A 17,692-nucleotide genomic window follows, 5' to 3' on the forward strand; every position below is an offset into this window, starting at 1 on the left:
TGAATAATATAAAGTAGAAAGTATAGACATTATAAAAATAGTAATACTTTAATCAAAGGTTTAAAAAAGGGACATGACTGCAACATTTCACATAATGCAAAAACCCTTTCATTAGAGAGAATTTAAAATATTTTGTTATAGACGGCCAACTCATCCACACCCCAACAGGGAAATATATAGCTGAGGGGAAGTGTTTGCTTTAGATTGGAGAATCCCTAGTTGCAATTTATGACCAGCAGATGTCCTACTTAGCTTTCTCTTTTTCCAGAATAAAATGAGATATTTTTAGGTAAAGAATAATCTTTAAAACACACAATATCCATAGGTGCTTTTTTGTGCTCACTGCTGACACTGCAGTCCAGTGAAGCCACATTTATGGTGTTCAGGTGAGCTGTGAGCCTTCTTAGTCTGATGTCCTGGTGCTCCCTGCCAAGGGTCCTGGTCTCCCTCTGTATAGTTCTTAATTTTAAGCTGGACTTGGGCCAATAAATGACTTATTCAAATAGAGGACTGTCCTCCGACAGCCCTTCAAATCAAGGCTCAACTCTGTAAAGTAGGACCCAACCCACCCTATGCGCAATGTGGCCCATGTTACTCAGAAATATGTATTTTTGCCATTCTCTGCTCTCACTGAGAGAAAAGTGACGATGTAAATGGTAGCAGAATTGTTATTTTGCAATCACTTTTCTTCAAATAAATATCAGTGCATGATCCAGGGGACTCAATGTGTTTATATGGCCTAAATGTCCTTGTTTGTGTTGACAGGTATTGCCAACTCAACCCTGAGGTAACTCTGAAACCTACTAGCTTAAACAAACTGCATTACTAGTATTTTGTTCCACAGACACAATATCAAACTGACAGTGTATGACGATTCACAGGGGACATACCGTAACTGTATACACAAAGTCCAAACAAAACTGTCCAAGGTGCCTAAACTGAACTGAGGATGTCCATTCATGTGTTGTCTCATTGTTGCCGTCTCCTTTTTCCCATCCTGTGGCTCTGACATTTTATTTTAGCATTGTATTTAGTGCTCAGCATTTGTAAGGACATGAACACACACACCTCATCCACCCCCAAGACTGCATTAATCTTTGGGGTATGTAAAATCAAATAACTTCCAGGAATGCCTGGGCGTGCTTTAAATACAATGTGGCTGAGGGTTCCCACACCCGCCTGCCAGAAGGCTTTAATTCAGTAGTAGAGCATCTGTTCTGCATGCAAAAGGGCCTTAGGTTTAATACCCACTGTCTCCTGAAAGAGCTAGGAAAGACTTACCTGAAATCCTGGAGGGCCTCCGCCAATCTGTGTAGACAGTGCTGAGCTAGAAGGACCAATACCATCAAGCTATATAGCCCTGTTCCCATGGGGAATTCTGTCCTTAATTACAAAAGGTATGCCTCAGGGAGCAGCTGAAGTAGTGATACAGCTTTTTTCTGTTAAAAAGGAAAAATAAATCCCCCAACTACCTCATCTTTGAGGACAGGCACACCTTCACTTGAAAGTTCTTCCATTCCTCCTCTCCCACAAAAAAAAAAATATTATTTCACAGAGTGGGTGTGGGTGTGTATCTGGCCCAGCTTGAGTTGTAATACCTTTAATACTTATTAACATTTGATCCAAACAATCAAAGTGGCATCTTGCTCTGGGCTCTAAAAGACACATTTCTTCTGAATAGCCAGATGCATAGGGACCTGGGGCAGGAGAAAGGTGTGTGCATGCATGTGCACACAGCTGGATTCAACTATCATATTTTACCATCAATTGAAACGTTCAGGTGAGCAGAAATGTGTACAGTATACTGACCAAATGATAAGGCGCTTCCATTTCCATCTCACCTAAACTCAGTTTACATATCTACACCTTTCTTTGTGTATCCTCACCATTTGATGTACATCTTGCTAATTCTGAACATCTTTACTGTCGTGATATTTGTCTGAAATACTGAAGTTTCAAAATACTTCCATGATTCAGGTTTCACTGGAACTCTTTTTAAGAGTGTTAGGTAATACTCACAGGAACACATTTTCTTGAGAGCGGTTGACATTTTTAGTTGCTTGGATTTGGATCCTAATTTTTATTATCTGTTTAGAATACCAAGTGTTAGATCACATTCCTTGCTGGAAACCACATACACAAAAAGGCTGGGTGGAGGGGGAAGAAAGAAACAGCTGTTTCCCCAAACTTACAGATATGTAAAACATGATGTCTTTTATTGATATCACAACCATCAGTCCTCTTCATTTTGATCTGTGTTGATGAGTATCTACCAAAATGCATGCAGCTGCTAAAGGGAGCTGTTTTAAAGCAACATTTCTTCAGTCTCAATAATACCATGACACATTAAATTTAAGAAGGCATTTCTTTAAAAAGTTAAAGCCTGGGTTATTAATGCTGAGTAAATATTGTTGCAGCTGTAGACATATTGCCTTCAGCAGTGGAAGCAACTACTGATAACCTTATATTTGTTTGCACAATTTGTCCAGCTACCTCTTTCCTTTAAGAAAACCATTTTTATACAGAATTCCAAAATCATCGGGCAACAAAAGAGGCCCAAGACACAAGACTATCTTGTGATTAATTTCAAGAAGCATAAGGACTCTGGAGATGGCACCATTCCCCAAAGTGAACATGGTCCATTTGCTGTACCTAGGTACCATTTTTGCTGTGATCTTCCCAAATACAGTGGTACCTCGAGTTAGGTACTTAATTCGTTCCGGAAGTCCGTTCTTAACCTGAAGCAGACTTTAGCTAATGGGGCCTCCTGCTGCCGCTGCGCCGCCAGAGCATGATTTCTGTTCTCATCCTGAAGCAAAGTTCTTAACCTGAGGGACTATTTCTGGGTTAGCGGAGTCTGTAACCTGAAGCGTATGTAACCCGAGGTACCACTGTAGATATTTTCTTGTACCTGCTGTTTCTCCATGGACCTCTGCAATGTTTCCAGGTGCATGCAAGCCTGTCAAACCCACATAGCTTCAAAGACAGAATTTAATCAAGAACATACAAGGCTATCTTATTTTGGTCTAGCTAACTCTACACCGTTATAAGCCACCCCAATCTCTGAGTGGTGCAAGATTCCAGGAGTTGCAGATGCACTTCAACCCAGGGTCTGTGTTTCCTTTTGGACAATGAGGCACAGTGGAGACTGTGGTGTCTTTATGATTTATTTACACATATACACAACCTAAGTCTACCATGGAGCATTACATTCGAAGAGACTTTGGCTTCTCCCACAGCCATAGCATTGGATTCAAAACAGACATCAGCATCCTACTTTTTGACTCTCTCTCCAGCCCCTGCTTAGTAACTCTGCTGCCATTCTGAACTCTACTGTTTCCCAAAACACTGGCATTGTCTTTTAAACTAAACCCTCAAGTTGAGGATAGGTAGCCGTGTTGGTCTGCCCTAGTCAAAACAAAAAAAAAATTCCTTCCAGTGGCACCTTAAAGACCAACTAAGTCAGTTCTTGGTATGAGCTTTCGTGTGCATGCACACTTCAAGTTGAGGGAGGGACAAAACCCACTCATTTGCAAATGAGATTTGCTTTTGATCCTTTGAGTCGCCTAAACAGCTCATCCCCAGGCTATCACCTCAAAATAAAATAATTTTACTTAATTAGCTTTTACACTTGGCTCAGTTAAAGGATTAACAAGGTCTAGCACATGCTTAGATACACACTGGCTCTGGCTTAAATACACACGAGTTTGGTATCACCTCCAAGCAAATTAGCTTTCACACCCCAAACCTTAATTACTAAATTCTAGCACCCATAAGACTATAACTATGCTGACTGGAAGTAGCCCTCCAGGGTTTCATGAAGGAGCCTTTCCCACTCCTGCCATAAATTACCAGACACGGAACTAAACCTCTATCCAAAGCACCTACATCCCCTTCAAGAGGATTAGGTAAAGGTGAAGGACCCCTGGATGGTTAAGTCCAGTCAAAAGCAGCTATGGGGTGCGGCACTTATCTCACTTTTCAGGCCAAGGGAGCCGGCGATTGTCCACAGACAGCTTTCCAGGTCATGTTGCTAGCATGACTAAACCATTACCAGTGCACGGAGAAGAAGAAGAAGAGAAGAAGAGTTTGGATTTGATATCCTGCTTTATCGCTACCCGAAGGAGTCTCAAAGCGGCCAACATTCTCCTTTCCCTTCCTCCCCCACAACAAACACTCTGTGCGGTGAGTGGGGCTGAGAGACTTCAAAGAAGTGTGACTAGCCCAAGGTCACCCAGCAGCTGCATGTGGGGGAGCGGAGACACGAACTCGGTTCACCAGATTACGAGACTACCGCTCTTAACCACTACACCACACTGGAGGACAGTGACAAGTGCCAGAGCACAGGGAAACATCATTTACCTTCCCACCACAGCGGCACCTATCTACTCACACAGGTATGCTTTTGAACTGCTAGGTTGGCAGAAGCTGGGACAGAACAACAGGAGTTCACCCTGTCGTGAGGATTTGAACCACTGACCTTGCCATCGGCAAGCCTAAGAGACTCAGGGGTTTAGACCACAGTGCCACCCACTTTACCTTTATTTGAGGATTATTATTATTCCGTCCATATATTTTCCATTACTTTCTCCTGAAGGAGCACAACATAATGATGGCATGTAGGATGTGTGACTTATTTTAAACTAGTAAGTGGTCTGGCTTTGCTATTTTTCAGCTGAACAATTAGTTCTTTGAAATCCTTAAGGACCGAAGGGAAACATCATGACAGCCTACACCACTTGGCCTGTGGAGGACACTGCCACCTCTTGAAATGTAACAGCACGGTCTGTGACTTTCTGCCATAGTTTAGCTAACTCAAAAAGTCACTCAAACATAACCAGTGATCAATGGAGCTTACTGTTTACTGATCAGTTAAAATAAACAGTTTGGGATCCAAAGGCCAGGTTTCCCACAGAAGCTATTTACATACCCTGAAATGTTGCTCCTGAAAGTCAGGGTAACTCCAAGAGTGGCATCAAGTGCAAGTCAGAAACAAAGATCAAAAAAGTCCCTGTATGCATGCAGATGCTATATGTGCACACAGGGGCTGTTGGGAAATATGCAGGAAGGCTTCAGTCTAGTAAAGGTAAAGGGACCCCTGACCATTAGGTCCAATTGTGACCGACTCTGGGGTTGCGGCACTCATCTCGCTTTATTGGCCAAGGGAGCCAGTGTACAGCTTCCGGGTCATGTGGCCAGCATGACTAAGCCACTTCTGGCAAACCAGAGAAGTGCACGGAAACACCGTTTACCTTCCCGCCTGAGCGGTACCTATTTATCTACTTGCACTTTGACGTGCTTTCGAACTGCTAGGTTGGCAGGAGCAGGGACCGAGCAATGAGAACTCACCCCGTCGCAGGGACTCGAACTGCTGACCTTCTGATCAGCAAGTCCTATGCTCTATGGTTTAACCCACAGCGGAAGGCTTCAGTCTAGTAGATCATCCATTTATTTAAATACTTTCAGGTTTTAAACAAGCCAGTGCAAAGTTCTGTTTATATGGAGAATTGTCTTTATGACAGTTTGTAATATCAGCACCAAAATCTGAATCACCAGTAAACACCTCACCACTTCAAAATAGTTTAAATTATGTCATGCCAATTTTGAGGTACAAACATTGTACAGCAGAATTGATTATGCAGCAAGAGCACACGGCAGAAGGACACATCAACTAATGGTTAAATACCATAATGACAACTCAAACAGGCCAGCTGAATAAGAGAGAACATGACTTTTACAATAGGTATTGATTCTAGCCGGTCCTCCATTCTAAAATGCCAATATGCTTTGAATAGATTGTCTGCTGAGTCTTTTACTGACTTTTTAAAATCCCGTTAATTATACAATATTATGGCTTCAGGACAATAATATATCCATCCTTATTTAGAAATGAAACTGAGTTTTTTGTTTTGTTTTGTTTTTGTTTTCGCTTAGCAACCATCTTCATTGCAACTGCCTGATCTCACCTCAGAGTGTGAACTCTGGAACATATGTCTGCATGTGGTTTTTCACAGAACTTCTCGAAAACAGTGAGGAAATGACCTTTCAAAAAATTCAAATATGTTGTGAATTGATATCAGCTATTCTCAGTATCAGGCTTCCCCATACCTCTAAACTTAACTTGCATTTTCATAGCAAGAACCTAATTACTACTGGAAAGTTAGATATGCTCCAATTTTTAAAAAAAGTGTTCACAAGTATGCACAGCTCTCCCCATTTGCTATTATGCATATCCTTTTCTTCCATTCTGTGAAGTGTATTGTTTTAGCTCAGCACAAAGTCTGTGGAATCCCAGTATCTTGACATGACCTCTATTTAAACCCTGTATGTCAGTTATTGTTTTATTTCTAACTTTACAACCCACTCACATTCAGCATTTTCACGTTGGCTATTAATTTATAGACAAATGGCCACCTGTGAATTTTTACGGAAATGAGGGAAAGACCCATTTCAGTTTTTATAGTGCAAACAACTCAGCCAACTGTACCATTAGGCAGAGTGAGGCAGATTTTGGGGGGTTGAAGGCAGTGGCAGCTTTCCCCTGGCTGGTCCTCCTGAGGTCATCCTCTAGCAACTCTTGTGCTTGTGGACTAGTGTCCTGGTAGCAGCAATTCTTACTTGTTGCTGGCCGGAACTGGCTGGCTATCTTACTCAATTGCCTGCTGAAGAACAAGTCATCAAGCAGTGATGAGTTAGTGGTGGTCTTAAGAGGACAGAACTGAGTGTGCAACATGGGCAGCACTGCACAACCTAAGCTACTTGGCTGCCCTTGGATGTGGAGGAGGACGATGTCCCAGCACCACTGTTGAAGATTTAACTGCCACCCTGGGTAGCTTATATTCCTGGAATGTGGGTGAGGGAGCACAATCTTCTCTTTCTTCAGGAAAGTTCTTGGGGTGCCCCTGCATAAGGCACATACCTTAAACATATCTGTGGGTTTTTTCTTTATGTGGCAAGGGCAGCATGATTGGTATAAATTGAACTGAGCAGCTCTTATGGGACACCTGACAGTACTGCAATTTATGCCATGCTACAACGAATCTGATTAACAGTGCATTTCTATATACACGTAGTTCAGAGTTGGCCCCTTTGCACTCAAAATGATTTATTTTTAAGTGACTATTCATAGGATTGTACTGTTAGCTCTATTGATGGCATGGTTCAGACTGTTGCAAACAGGAATTTAAAATGAGAGCGCGGAGCATCTTTTTTTCAAAAGCCATTTAGTGCCCCCAGAAGCATGGTTATAATTAAGAAGTGTGTGATAGATTTGCACCAATGTTAAAGGAACGATGGTGCTGGAAACCTTAAGGCTCTTCGTATCTTGTACCCACCATGATTTGTCTCTAGCAGCTACCATTCCTGTCATTTTAAAGGCTTTGAACTGTTGTTGATAGCAGCTGTTTCTGGCATTAATCAGCTCTGCAGTTCTGATGCAGTATTATAGATTGCAATGCTGGAAGAAAATAAAATATACTGAGCTGCTTTAACTTTTATGGAAACTAACCTTATGTGAGTTTCTTTTTTGTTTGCTTGTTTTGCAGGTGTGGAAAATTCTAGTATTTGGTTCTAATAAGATTTTCCTTTGGAACATAAAGTACAATGAAAATATGGACCTCAGCCAACATAGCACATAAATTTGAACACTCAGGCATCAGTCCCCTAAGTAAGTGTGTTTGGGGCTGGAACCTAAATGAATAATGCAAAATGAAAAGATGTGTGCTATTACAGTACAAATTTAAGCTCTATTATAAACAGGCTGGCTTTGAAGATTCTACTAAAGTAGTGAGGAGGGAAACCTCCCCTTCCTAGGAGATGCAAAAGTGGTGACAGAGAAAGCAGGGCTCACATACACTTTCTTCTCGCTTAGCAGAGCATCCAAATAGACCCTAAAGCAAATGCAGCATGACATACACTAGCAGGCCCAATCTGACCTATAAAATTCTTGAGATTTTTTGGGTGCGTGATTCATAGATTTCTGGAAATCAACCGTCAAAATCTCAGCTCTATGGTTTGCAATGGAATGCAGCCTACGGATTCAGTGAGTCTGCGATCAAGCCATGGGCTACAACAAGGGTGAATATAACCTTCTTCAGCCTGAGGGCCACATTCACTTCTGTCCAATCTTCTATGCATCATGTGCCAATGGTTGGTGGGGGCAGAGGCAAAAGTGGGAGGAGCAACACATGTAAACGTTCACCTTTCTACAGCAGGCTAGCTTCTATGCAAACTCACAAACACCATCCGAACAAGCAAGAGGCATCACTCAAGGACACATTCCGGCCAGGCAAAAACTCTTCATATGTGAGGCAGGGCCTAATACTCCCCACCCTTGGATTATGATCTACTTAAATAAGGGAGACTTAATTCAGAAGATAGGGGATAAATTGTATTTATTATACCATTTCCAATATTAACATATGGTTTTCCACAGGGAGAAACCCTTTCAGTGAGAAAAAGCCCATAATTTAAAGACCTTCCTTATACACCTTAACATAAAACATTTATACATATATTTTATGTTGGTTAGATATATATATGTATATAAACTAGAGACTGACAAATTTTATACATTACATTCATATTTATGTATATATACATATATGTACATGTTCATATCTTATAAAGGCATCATCAAAAAATATGAAATGAATTAGGAGTCATTGTATTATTCCTACAATATATCTAAACTGAGCTCATTAGTTCTGACAGGTTTGGAATACAAGATAATCAGAAGTTCATAAAAATACAAGTGCAGCTCACATTTACACGGGTCTATGTAGGCACACATATGATGAACCTGGATAATGAAGGTTCTTTATATAATAATGGACATACTTTTTTTTCAAGCAATAAAACAAGGCTTGATAACTATATCCAAAACATATCTTTCACTTATCGGGAAATACTATAAAACATATCTTTCACTTACCGGGAAATACTATAAAATAATACCGTTGCCTCAATTTCACCCAAGACAGCATTCTGACCAGATCCTGGGGAAAGCAAATTTCAAGGGGAATCTTCAAGAATGCACAGCGGGTTTTGCCACCATGCTAATTGTGGAAATAGGCTTCTTGCATAGTGCACATCTGATCATTCCTGGTGCTCTGCCCAGAGAGACAGGGCAACAGAAAAGACTGTATGGTAGAAGCCTAATGTTTTAAAATTCCTAGTGCCTTTGGAGAGCGACTTCTTCCTTTAAAAAGTACAAAGCATGGCATTTTCTTCAATAACAATCTTACTTGTATTCTTGGATACTTTTGTGGGGAGGAACAGCTATTTGCCTAATCCATGCTTTGTAGCCTAACCATGCTGTGCATTCGGGGTCATTTTGCATATGCCTATACTGTATATGTCACATGGGACACTCTTTGCCAATGCCTCTGTATGGGCCTTGCAAGAAGCAGAATGACAGAGACCTGTGACTTATTATAGGTCTCCTAATTTCAGAACAAACTTCTGAATTTCAGAATAAAGCCCCCCAAATTCTTCATTATTATGGACCTCAAGGTTGGGTATCCAATTTTTTTTCTTTGAAATGTCCCCTGGTCTAAAAAGTAATAATATCATTATGCATTATATTAAAAGTTGTCCAACAACCTATTATGCAAGTATGCATGAATCATCTTCACCCCCAGAATTCAGTAGGAGAAATAGGAGAGAACACAATTAGATTTAGAACAGAAATTGACTCACATTTCCTACTATAACATAATATTAAACAACCTACCCTTCTCTTCCATGTACAAAATGTGTATGTTGCATCAGCAGACAGTCAATACATAGTAAAAGAGCAACCACCAGCGTACTGAAGCTACCTTCTAGAACAAACTGCAATATTTCACAATAGCAGATTGGAGGAAAGCAGATGGATTAGTATAAACTTTACAACAAAATGCCAAATCACGGCTATAAAAATATCAGTTCTCTGAGCTCATGATGCTTGCTATCAATTGGAATTTTTTCCCTCGCAGAAACAATTTGAGTTACAGCATCATAAAGATCGTGGTGATTAGTCACTAAAGATGTAGATGAGAAGCATATGTGTGAAGCACTATATCCCTTATGGCATGTGAAAAAGTTTGTGTTAGATAAAGAATGGGAGACCAAAGACATTGAGATACACAGACCCACAGAAGACCTACTACAATATCAAAAGGGGAGTGACCAAAGAGCAGCACAGTGGGAGGGGGCCAGAGGAGCTTAGTGAAAATGTTATTGTTTGGCACACTTCGGATGAACAAACAGAAGAGACACAAATGTAGCAACAGCAGTCACATCTAATTACAAACAGGCTGTATTAGTGGCAGGACACAGTGTTCCACTCTGTTCTTTGTCCTCTTGCATTTCGCCTGGCTCAGTTAGCATCATGCGTTACATCCTTGAAGGCATGCGAGAAAAGTTTGAAAAGGAAACAGTTGAGCTTGTGGTAATAATGTGTGATAAGTTAAGATATATTCTCACATGGGTGCAACAAATTAAAACGGTGTTTGAGGAAGCACATACTTTATGTATCTTGGTAGTGACACTAACCCATATTTAACCATGGGAGTTACTCTCAAGTGCACTTGATAGTTTAAATTCCTATAAAATAAGAAAATACCTCCTCACGGAGGTCTCCAATTGCCTTGTGGAATCTGGAACGTTCAACAATATTGATGTTTGAGAAAATTCCCATTTTAAAACAGGACTCTGCTGCTGTCATATGCCAGCAGTAGGGCAGAAATAGGTCCAATTCAGGCAGGTTCTCTGAGAGGGACATTTTATTCCTGCCACCCCCTTCTTTTGCCTTGGATGGCATGAGCACTAGGGATGGAGCACTGGCTGTGCAGCTTCTTCAAGCCCCATCCCAGCAAGGCAGGGGTTAGGACTGCACACTAAAGCAATTAGTTAGCTACTTCTGCTAGCAGTTCACAATTTGTTAGAATATAAATCTATTGCTCTATAGTAAAGCCTGCTCATTAGGATGCCATAATTACTATGCACTTTACCACTTTAAAGCAATTTATTTGGAGTGAAGAGTTTTCAACTTTAGAGCTTCAGCAAATAGTGGCTTTCAATTTTATGTAAGGCTAAATTGCAAATATGTTTTGGTAAAATCAATCCGTTTCTGAAAACAAATACTAAGGGGATGTTGTGTGCATATTACAGGTGACTGACAGCAATATCATTTTAAATGAAGAGAAGCAAGGTCAGAAATTTCTGCTAGTCCTAGGCACAGACATTGCATAATACCAGTTCCAGCAAAGTAGGACATAGAAAGTGTGTGAGATTAAAATTTAAAGATTTAGCGCTCTCTCGTTGACTTTTTGAAGCAGAAAGCCTGATTTCTAACAAATGCATAAACACCAGGGACAAATTAATATATTGTCAAGAAATATATTAATGGGTTTAAAAAAGAAGGTTAATTTCTTCGAGGGAACATTGAATTTTGCAAGAAAAACAATGTCTGTCATGAGTCTGACTGTTCATACATATTCTGTGCATCTTCTTTTTAAAAGTACTTTTTGATTAGTCATACCTCTGTCTCTGTGCACTTTCTGGACAAAAACCAAACTTGCATTGGTTCTTTTTTACCCTTCATGGAAACGGGACCTCTGTGTTCCAGATGGAATTGTGGGTCTGAATTTTCAGGAGCCATTAGACACCTGCAAATAAAAAGAGATATAACTAAATGATTAATTGCAAAATAAACTTTCATGAAGTGCTTTCAGGCCAAGACTTGCAATACACTAAAGATGTCTGAATACGTATTAAAGAGATTATAACACCCAGAGTATCTGAAGGTGATTGTCTTTCTCCATATGGAACAATTGCTCGCACTAACAATGCAACTGTAACCCCCTGATCTTTGCAGCTGGAGGGTTTTAAGATTTGGAAGAGTTGACCTTCTTATGATCTCTGATGACAGGGGAGAGCTCCATCACTACGGAGGTCCTCATTGTACCCAGTCAGACAGGAAGCCTCCAGCAGCATTTTTCCTACTTGTGGTAGCCTTTGGGAAGGCCCAAATTGCCAGCAATTTTGAATCTGCCTGATCCAAAGTCTTATGGATCTGCCAAAGGTCACAATCTATGTACCTCTCAATCGTGGCAGCCTAGAGTTGGTACAGCAAAAAAGAAAAATCTCCCACTCTGTCAGATATACTCTCTCCACTCTGTCTGATTGTTCCCTAGCCAGGGGTTATAATTGCTCTGTGATGCAGATAAGTATTGGCAGTGTGCCCCCCCCCAAAAAAATAACAGCTGATATAAGGTGGTTATGAAAAATGAAAAAGTGAGCCCATTGTTCTAAGAAAGCTGTTTTCTGGATATTGCTATAAGCCATCTGTACACTCAATTTCTCACCTGTAAGTATATTCAGAGACATTGATTCTTCCTTTCTCCCCAGTGGTTTCTGTTCTGCTTGTTAGATTAACAGTGTTTCCAAAAAGACAGTAACGGGGCATCCTTTGGCCAATTACACCTGTGACTACTTCTCCTGTGTGGATGCCTATTGTTATCTTTTAAAATGAACAAAAATATAGATGAACAGTAACAATAATAAAAAGATGTTACCAAGTTGTTTGAAGTGAAATGCATACAGCATTGCAATTTTGCATTTGAACGATAAACAATTACATAAGTAGTGGGTAGATGGCTTAGCATTTGTGGGGAGATAAATGTAACCATTGCACAACTACTTCTAAATTGTTTCCCTGGTAATTTTAATATTTCTGTAAACGACTTAGAAGCTTCACTACAACAAAGGGATATATAAAACTTTGTTAAAAAAAATAAAACAAGCGAAGCCACTACCTGAGTGCTTGTTAAGCAAAAGAGCTTCCAAAAGACAGAGTTATCCTACAAGAGGATGGAACAATGTTGCTGTATTATCTCAACCCACATTCTCCTAATGTCCCCTTCATCTGTCCCAAGCACCAGTCTTCAGGGAAGGAACAACCTAACAACCTCAGCATGATCCAGACCACCAATCTCAATGCACACTATCAAGGGGAAGGGGAAGCACTGATGAGAATGGTGGGAAGAAATATGGAGTAATTCTCACATGGAAGTATATTTAGTTTGGTGGTATTCCTCAACCATTCCCTGTTGCATTCTGCATCAGTGCCCAATACTGGTCTTGTACGATCTTGCCCCATGGTTTCTAGGCTACACATACTTGAAAGTTGGACCAGTAGCATGTTGTCAATTACTAACCTGTACAGACTCTCCATCAACTTGAACCTGTCCAGCGATTTCCATCATATCCAATGCTAAGTGGCAAATAGAACGTGCATGGTGAATGCATGGCTCTGGCAAGCCACTTACTGTCATATACTTGTCTCCAACTGTCTCAACCTAATAAAATGTGAAGTTGGAAGTTATTCCATTTTCTTGGTTACATGGAAACAGTGTTATTACAAACACTAGCCATACCTTTGAAACAGAAAGGGCCCTTGCACTAGGAGATGGTACAGTTTAAAGGTTGCACAACAAAGGAATCCAACACAACAGTTGCACTAATAAAAGTTTGTTGTGCAATCTGTTGTGCAACCATCTTTAGTAATGTGCTTGTGTTTTCCCATGTGTATCAATGTTCCGGCAGCACAAGTATACCGCCAAGTGACTTTAACTTAGCACTCCATTGGATGAAGCCCATTGATCTGTGCCCCATCACAGGATGCTTTCTAAAAGTAACGTATGGTATAAATATAGAAGAATCAGAGAAAAGTACATTTTTTTTAGATAGGTAGCAAATGTAGAGGCCTAGTGTAGAAAGCTTAATGAAGAAGGAAAGGAAGGGTGGCACCAAAAAACAAACAAAAATGAAACCCAAGCAAAATTTCAGATTGGAAAATATAATTGATTATAGCATATGATATACCCAGCCAAATACATTTAGAAGACAATCTTCTTCAGGGGCAAGAGTCTTGATCTATCTAACTCGCTATTAGCTAAAACACTTGGAGACTGTTCTAGCTATTGTTGCATCAAACAAACAAAATAAATCAGGGGTGGGGAGAGGCCCAAACAAATTGTGAACAAGTAAACATGCAGGTTCCTGGAGCAAAGACTGTAGTGGCTGCATTCCTTTCTCAGTCCTCCTACTACCACACTATCCAGAGGTAAGCCATGGTTTGGCTTAGCATCTGAACATTGGCTTATGGTTTGTTTCTCAAAACATGAGTAGTAAACAAAGAACAAACCTTAGCTACAGCTGATTTCTTGTCTCAAGTGAGACAAATCATGACTTGGACATGACACTAAGACAAATCACAGCTTAGCCTCAGGTATTTGGATTCAGAAAGAAGCATCAGTAAAGTGTTTTGGAGACAGGAGCTCACTTCCCCCAATTTCTGTAGTCAACATTGATGCAGCTATTTTGTCTTCAGAATAAATTTATTTCAGTGCGATGTTTTCTCTTGCCAAGAATTAAACCATTATTGCATCAATGGGAAATTCTAATACTCCATAGAACTGAGCTCAGATAATATTTTCATCATTACAGGGCTGTTTCTACTTTAATTTTCATTTAATGCAGCATTATCTCAAACAAACAAAAAATCAGAAATGAAGCAGTGGTGCTTACCTTATAAACAAAGGGGTTCCTTCGTGAATCAGTCAGGATATCAAATCTTGTGTAAAGGTCATTTAAGAGATTGACAATTTTCATGGCTCCCTCTCCAGAGGCATGTTTACTACAGAAGGCATTAAACCCAACAATGCCACTAAAAAGTATGGTCACATTATCATAGCGCTTTGCTGGCACAGGGCGCTTGTGCCTCAGCTCATTGGCCACAGATGGAGGAAGGACAGAATACAGCAAGCTACATAATGTTGGATAGTAATAGTAAAGAAAGAAAAAGGAAGAGAAAAACATGAGTCATTTTTTTGTGTAATGAGTTTTTCATGTGTAAGCGGATTTTTTACATTTTAGGTTTCCAACAGTCACTTATTAAAAAAATTTATTAATGGCAGAAGTAATACTCTTTAAGCACCAGACATTGGTGTGCATTAAAAATGTTCCTAGAATACTGAAAGATAAAATGGGCAAAACTATATAGGTATGAGAAAGCACTGCTAAACTCTTAAGGACGTGTGCTTAAATCTCTGTAGTTGAAATTGATGGTACATAAAAATATGTAATGTTCCATGGAATGTGCCCTTAATCTTTCACAAAGAAGTCACATACTTTAGATTTATCTGGAGAATGGTTGGGGACAGGCAATAGCTTTAAGAAAAATGAAAATGGCCCAACAGAGGCACAGTTAACCATGTTATATGTATTCATTTCCCTTGTCACCAATGCCTATGGTCAAACAAGCAACAGTGAGATGAATATACACACCCACAAGCACTTCCAGTCTGGATAAATTGATATTTCAGCAGAGATATCCATTATCAGATAGAGGGTTATATGCTCACATTTTATTATTTACTGTCTCCCCACCACCACCCCAAAAAATTGCAAAGCACAATATTCACAAAAAGCGAAATGTTTCATTCTAAAGACTACACATAAAAGGTACTTAGATTGTATGGTTCAGACTAGATGAGATGCCATTCACACAATTAGGAATTATGTGAATGGCTTTTTAAAAGCAAATTGGAAGTGTGTGGGCCCTGATACAGATCAGAATCCTGACATGCAGCGTTAACCTTTTACCCCTAATAATTGCTAATTGTGTGAATCTTGTTTAGCCCTTAAGTTATGTGCATGCAAATTAAACAAAGATCTCCCGAGCCAGCTTTTTCCTAAGTTTTTATGGTGTCCAGAAATATTTTATTATTCTGAAAGCTCAACTGATTCAGGTTGTGATAGATAGATTATGTGCCAGTAAACAAACATTAGGATCCAAGACATAAAAGCTAATGAGACGTTGAGGGAAAACAGACAGAGGGAAGAAAACAGAGAGAAGAAAGATAATGAAGGGAGATAACAATAAAAGGGGATGCTTTCCTTCAAAGATTAGTACATGAAGCCTTCCAGAATGCTTTCATTTTGAGCCCATTGAAATACAGTTTACACAGCTATTCAGTGACTTAATATAGTATTCTGAATGAGTTAATAGGTATTAATTTTCATTTAACTTGTTTGTGTCCTTATTTTCACATACCAGCTCCAATTTGTAATCATATTCAGATTGTCAGAAGGCATAAAACTATTAAAGAGGGTCAGTGACTATGTCAAATGCTCACTACTGTAAACAGTGATTCCTGGCCTACCTATGACATTCAGAACAGCTTAGAATGTGGACCGCCGCCATTACAATAAAGACCTGCATGCACCTGCTGGAATCTTCTGGTGGCTGGTATCTCTACAATCAGTGTGATGTGTGAATCAGCCCCACATCACTGATACCAAGACTGAGAAGGCTATCCTGTCCAAGGTAGGAACTCCTTAAACCAAAATGTCAACATTTCTAAAACGAAACACCATAGTTTCATAATAGTGATTCATAAAATATTAACTATTCCACTAAGTTAAACTGATAATCATTAGGTAAATGGCAGCCTCATAATACAGAAGTGGGAGGAATAATACAGGGACATGCATGATCTAAAACTTTTAATAGGTCAGAATCAGATCTTAGACAGAGGTTGACATGGACATCCATTCAAGAAGTTCATTAAGAATTTTGCAAGAATTATGGCAATAATGCATGCGGTAAAGAGTCACTGACTAACAGGACAATTCAAAATCAGATGTGTTTGTGAAGCCTCAAAATACAGGTTAGGACGGAAAATAATTCCACTACTTCCACTGTTTCTCATGTAAACTTGAGTGATAAACTCTTACGTGTCTGTCTTTTTCTTCTCATCTTCCAGTGCTCTTAATGTGTGCTGAAGCCTGTCTGTTAGTATCTCCAACTCTTGAGTCAGCTTGTATTCCTCTCTGAACTGCTCTCCCAAAAGGACCAAATCACGGGTAGCATCATGCAGTGGAATGTCACTCAGATATAGCCCTCTTCTAGTTAAGTCATCCAAATTCATCACACTGTAATACAAATAATCAAAAGACCAGTTGGGGAAATGGTGGGTTAAACCTGGCACTCAGATTTGTCTTGCACAGCCATTAAAAACACTGATCAAATTAATTTGCAAATATATTTTGACACTACTCCAAAGTAAGAGAGAACCTCTACCTCATTATTTAATATGCACTGAATATGCCGCCTTTTCTACCCTGTCAACACAGGGAGGAGAGATAAAGCTGAGAATGGAGAAGTGCGATCAAACAATTAAAATCACTACAGAAACACCATGATGTGACAGTGCTGTGAGTTTGCCTGCTACTCAAAGACCTTCTTTCATATATCATAACAGAGGATTATAGGGAATAAGAAGGCACAGAGCAGATGCAGATCACTATATCTGAAACTAGCAAGTTCTGCCATTAATGGGCTTATGTTACTGTGCCAGAAGAATGTTGTCCTGGAAATGTTTAAGCCAAATGGCCAAAACAGAGGTGATTAAGGAGATCCATGTCTAGACCTCCCATCAAAGCAGTGGTGGTGAGAAAGAGGCTTTGACCATTTTCCCAATCTAAATCATTTCATGAAGCTCCTTGGGGGGGGGAGCAGGTTGGGGGGGTTAAATAAACAAATGGAGAGCAGAGGAAGCCCACCCTACATTTATTCATTTCCCCCTGACCCACCTGCACAAAGCTGTGATTGTGGGCTTACTTGGCTTAGGGAAGGCAGTGT

General features: G+C 39.9%; 1 protein-coding gene and 1 long non-coding RNA gene across 3 annotated transcripts in view; one reads left to right on the forward strand and one right to left on the reverse strand.

The window, feature by feature from the left end:
• Positions 1–4,211: 4,211 nt before the first annotated feature.
• LOC310852589 lies at positions 4,212–7,506 on the forward strand. The gene is made up of 2 exons (XR_014568295.1): positions 4,212–5,069; positions 5,425–7,506. It is a non-coding gene; the product is annotated as an uncharacterized lncRNA (long non-coding RNA).
• Positions 7,507–8,376: 870 nt separating this feature from the next.
• GUCY1B1 (guanylate cyclase 1 soluble subunit beta 1) overlaps positions 8,377–17,692 on the reverse strand; it is a 42,724-nt gene continuing 33,408 nt past the window's right edge. The window contains exons 9-15 of one of the 2 annotated variants that reach the window (XR_014568070.1): positions 16,786–16,983; positions 14,575–14,812; positions 13,203–13,343; positions 12,351–12,505; positions 11,525–11,651; positions 8,943–10,384; positions 8,377–8,908 (exon numbers count right to left, since the gene is read on the reverse strand). Coding sequence is in view for 1 of the 2 variants with exons in the window: in XM_083755720.1 (XP_083611846.1) it covers positions 10,361–10,384; positions 11,525–11,651; positions 12,351–12,505; positions 13,203–13,343; positions 14,575–14,812; positions 16,786–16,983 (883 nt within the window). In the remaining variant the exon portion in view is untranslated. Of the gene's footprint in view, positions 10,385–11,524; positions 11,652–12,350; positions 12,506–13,202; positions 13,344–14,574; positions 14,813–16,785; positions 16,984–17,692 lie in introns of both variants that reach the window. The other variant, XM_083755720.1, reaches the window with a different exon arrangement.

The sequence above is a fragment of the Podarcis gaigeae genome (assembly GCF_964106915.1).
Source record: "Podarcis gaigeae genome assembly, chromosome: 9".
Taxonomy (NCBI): Eukaryota; Metazoa; Chordata; class Lepidosauria; order Squamata; family Lacertidae; genus Podarcis; species Podarcis gaigeae.